General features: G+C 46.2%; 1 protein-coding gene across 5 annotated transcripts in view; it reads left to right on the top strand.

Moving 5' to 3' along the window:
- The window catches only part of NOSTRIN (nitric oxide synthase trafficking), a 65870-nt gene that overhangs the window by 51869 nt on the left and 10266 nt on the right, over positions 1 to 3735 (top strand). For all 5 annotated transcript variants that reach the window (XM_045299127.1, XM_045299120.1, XM_045299113.1 and 2 more), the window contains 3 exons: positions 144 to 242; positions 362 to 487; positions 2169 to 2277. In XM_045299127.1, the coding sequence (XP_045155062.1) occupies positions 144 to 242; positions 362 to 487; positions 2169 to 2277 (334 nt within the window). The remainder of the gene's footprint in view (positions 1 to 143; positions 243 to 361; positions 488 to 2168; positions 2278 to 3735) is intronic.

The following is a 3735-nucleotide window of genomic DNA, read 5'->3' as shown; positions in this document are numbered from 1 at the left end:
ATCCCTGAGGCTTGGCGATGACATGGCTGAGAGAGACAAGCCTGAAGTTTATTCAGACTGCCTCCATGGATGCCAGGGCTTGATGCGGGGCCTGAGTTTGGCATCGCCCTGGCCGACCCTCCCTTGCTCTCCATCCCTTTCAGAGCATCCTAGACCTGGAGAAGGAAAGAATCCAGCTTCTATGCAACAACTTGAACCAGTATCACCAGCATATTTCTATTTTTGGTCAGACCTTGACCACAGTGAGTAGTGTGTATGTGGGTGGGGGGCGGGCGGGAGGATGTTCTCTGATGTGTGGGACACACACGGATGGGAGGGCACTTGTGTTTAGTACCTTTCTCTGCGTTCCCCGGCACTGCAGTGCCACACCCAGATTCACTGTGCCATCAGCAAGATCGACGTTGAGAAAGACATCCAGTCCCTGGTGGAAGAAACCGCTGCTTTGTCTACAGGGAAAAAATCAGAGTTCCTGCTAACCGATTACTTTGTAAGTATGTGAGGGATTGAGGTTACGTTCCTGGGGAAACTCCAGTCCTGTACGGAGAGGTTCATTTAAGAGGAAACACGTGATATACCAGCAAAAGAAGCATCTTGCTTTTTCAATGAAAACAGTAGACTTTTCTCAAAGAAAGAAGGAAAAAAAACCCAGTGTATGGTTTACAAACTGGGCAAAGGACATTTGTCTTTGGTCTTTTCTGGAAGGGAAATGAAAGCTGGCTGGAGTTTAGATGGAAGCTTGATTCTGTTTCCTTAGCAATAGCACCAGGCAGACAGGTTTCATGGTCTGTAACTAATCGGCGCTTGTCTTAACTGTAGGTGCTGCGTGACAAATTCTCCTCATGCATCGTGGCATGAACCACGTGTTCATGATCTCCCAGTTTGTGGGGGTCAGGAGCTCGGGACGGCTGAGCTGGGGCCAAGGGTTCAGGACTGCAGTCTTGCATGCTGCAACCAAGGGGTATGAGAGTTACAAACAGCTCAAGGATCTCCAGAGGGGAGTCCACCCTCCCAAGCTTGCTCTCCTGGCAGTTGGACAACTGAGGTCCTTGACCCAAACACCAATCCCTACCTCACAACATGAAGACCTGCTCCCCCCAGAACCCATGATCCAATAGATGACCAGAGTGTCCACCAGGGAAGTCATAGTCATCTCAAACGGGGCAATCCATCCCTTCCATTTGTGAGAAGCCATTGCACAAGTGTCCGGACCTGTGCTGCAGACATGGACAGCCACCTCCCCACCCCAGTCCTTCATCCTAGTTTTTCCTTTGCATTTAACCTTGGGAAGGATGCACATGAAAACTCAGAACCCTTCCATGGCTTCTCCTAGCCCACATGGTACACACCCCCAGCCCAGCCTGCAGATTCGGTCAGAACTAGCGAGACAGCGTTTGCTTTCCTGGTTTCTGCTCAGACAACCGGCTTGTGGGTTGCTCTGGACACACCACACACTGCAGCTCTCTCTCTTTTGCGACCACAGTTCGTAGGACTGGAAAAGCTCTTACTGCATTGGATGCAGGGGGCTTTACACTGCAGCTAGCACAGGACTCGGTAAACGTTTGTGACCCTCCCCAGGTGGTGTAGCAGCATGTTCAGATGACAGGTCACTGAAGGACCCTAACTTGGAATCAAGATGATAATCAAAACCAGTTGTCGATGAGTTGATCTCCATGCATGGCTGATCTCATGAGAGTGAGCCTTGTGTTCCACAAGGCTGTCAATGGATGATTCTTTTTATGGCAGTAGAAATGGCAAACCTTTCTTCAGGGATAACTCAATCCCTTTACCTTTCAGTTAGCAGCCGAGCCCATTAACCATCAAGATCGGTCAGGGACTCCAAAGATAAACAGCGAGTATTAAGTGTCTCAGAAGTCCCCTTACTTGTCAAGCAATGATGCGATCAGCGTATAAAGGCTCATCCCCTAAGAACAGGTTGTTCTGTGAAGAACATGGTGGGAAGAAAATGTCTTCTTGTTAAACAGCCATGGGGCATGGAAGCAATCTGTGCAAAGCCAAAGGTTATTGTTTGTTTGTTTTCTTTCATCGAGTAAGATGCAAGCATAGCCAATGAAAGTCTCCGTACAATAATTGGGAGTAGCAGTATTTACTTTCTTTCTCCTTAAGTTGTTAAACACGCCCCTGCCTTCCCCTCCACCACCACCCCAAAGGAAGAAGATCCTAACAATGCAATGGATAAAGAGAGAAGGAAGGCTTCCATCAGATCTAAATTGCTGAGACTGCAGAGAGATATTGAGAAGGCCTCAAGAGACAAAGAAGGTGTGTGCCTACCACACTGAATGACCCACTAATGGAAAGAAAGTATTATACTTGAAAGTTTCAGTTAGAGTGAGGACTACCCTGCTTCTGCTGACTGAACAGGGATCATCTTGTGTGTATGAATTTACATAAGTAAGGGGGGAAAAGAAGACAGGAAGAGGCAAAAAGACATTATAAAATGATGTTTTATAAAACCTATATAAGAATTAAGGAACTCTGGTGGCATGCTACCATAAGTGTTAGTTTACAAATCACAGAGTTGGTGGTTCAAACCCACCAGCAGGAGAAAACTGAGGCTATAGTTTCAGAAACCCTGGGGTGGGGTGGGGTTCTGCTCCATCCCACAAAGTCACTGTGAGTCAGGAGTAACCCAGCAGCAGGGTTGGAGGTGGGTAATGTAAGGATTATATTGCTATTTTTAGAAAGACAGCATCTTACTATCTTTTAGAGACTGGCTGGAATGAGGACTAATTCACTGAAGTTAAAAGATGATAACTTTCCAGTACACAAATGTTTTGTTTCTTTTTAATTTTTAAAATTTTATTAAATTTCATTTTTATTAAGATATTATTTTATTGGAGACGCTTTCAACTTTTATTACAATCTATACATCAATTGTATCAGGCATATTTGTATATATGTTGCCATCATTCTTTTCTAGACATTTACTTTCTATTGAGCCCTTGGGATCAGCTCCTCTGTGACCCCTTGATAGGTTACAAATTATTATTATTTTCATATCTTACACAAACCACTGTCTCCCTTCCCCCATGGTGTCTGTTGTTTTTCCCCCTGGAGGGATGTGTGGTTACATGTCGATCATCACCATCGGTTCCCGTTTCCTCCCACTCCCCTCCTTCCCCCTACCCTTCTGGCATCGCTGTTCCCGTTCCTGTTCCTAGATTCTGTGTGTCATCAGCTCTTATCTCGTATCTACACCTGTGTACATGCTCCAGTCTATCCGAGGGGAGAAGCAGCACTGGGGTCATGATAGTGGGGCATGAGGAAGCCTCCAGGAACCAAAGGAATATTGTGTTTCATTAAAAAAAAACCACACAATTTCTTAGTGTAAATTATGTGTGTAGGGAGATGCATTTCCGATGATCAACTTTATATCCAACAGTTTACACCACTAACCAACAGCTCGCCCTTCCTTGCTCCTTGATTTCTCCTCTCCCTCTGGTGGACCTCCATTCCCCAGTTCCCCTACGTAACGCCTGCCATGTGTCTAATCTGTTGCTTCTCTTGCCCTTGCAGCCCCCTGGGCAATCCCCAAAGTCTGTCCAACCATTAGCTTGCTTTCTTTTTCCCCTGACATCAGTGGTCTCATGCAACATTTGTCCTTTTGTGAGTGGCTGATTTCTCCAGGTCCATCTGTGTCACGAGGTGCTCTGTGGATTCATCGTGGCTGTGTTAGCCGTCGTGACTGTAGTAGTGTCCCATCTTTGTGGATTCATC

This window comes from Echinops telfairi, unplaced genomic scaffold (genome assembly GCF_000313985.2).
Source record: "Echinops telfairi isolate 266 unplaced genomic scaffold, ASM31398v2 ScPeMD7_4;HRSCAF=17, whole genome shotgun sequence".
NCBI classification, from domain to species: Eukaryota; Metazoa; Chordata; class Mammalia; order Afrosoricida; family Tenrecidae; genus Echinops; species Echinops telfairi.
Note: the sequence above shows the minus strand (reverse complement) of the source record. Positions and strands in the feature narration are given on the sequence as shown.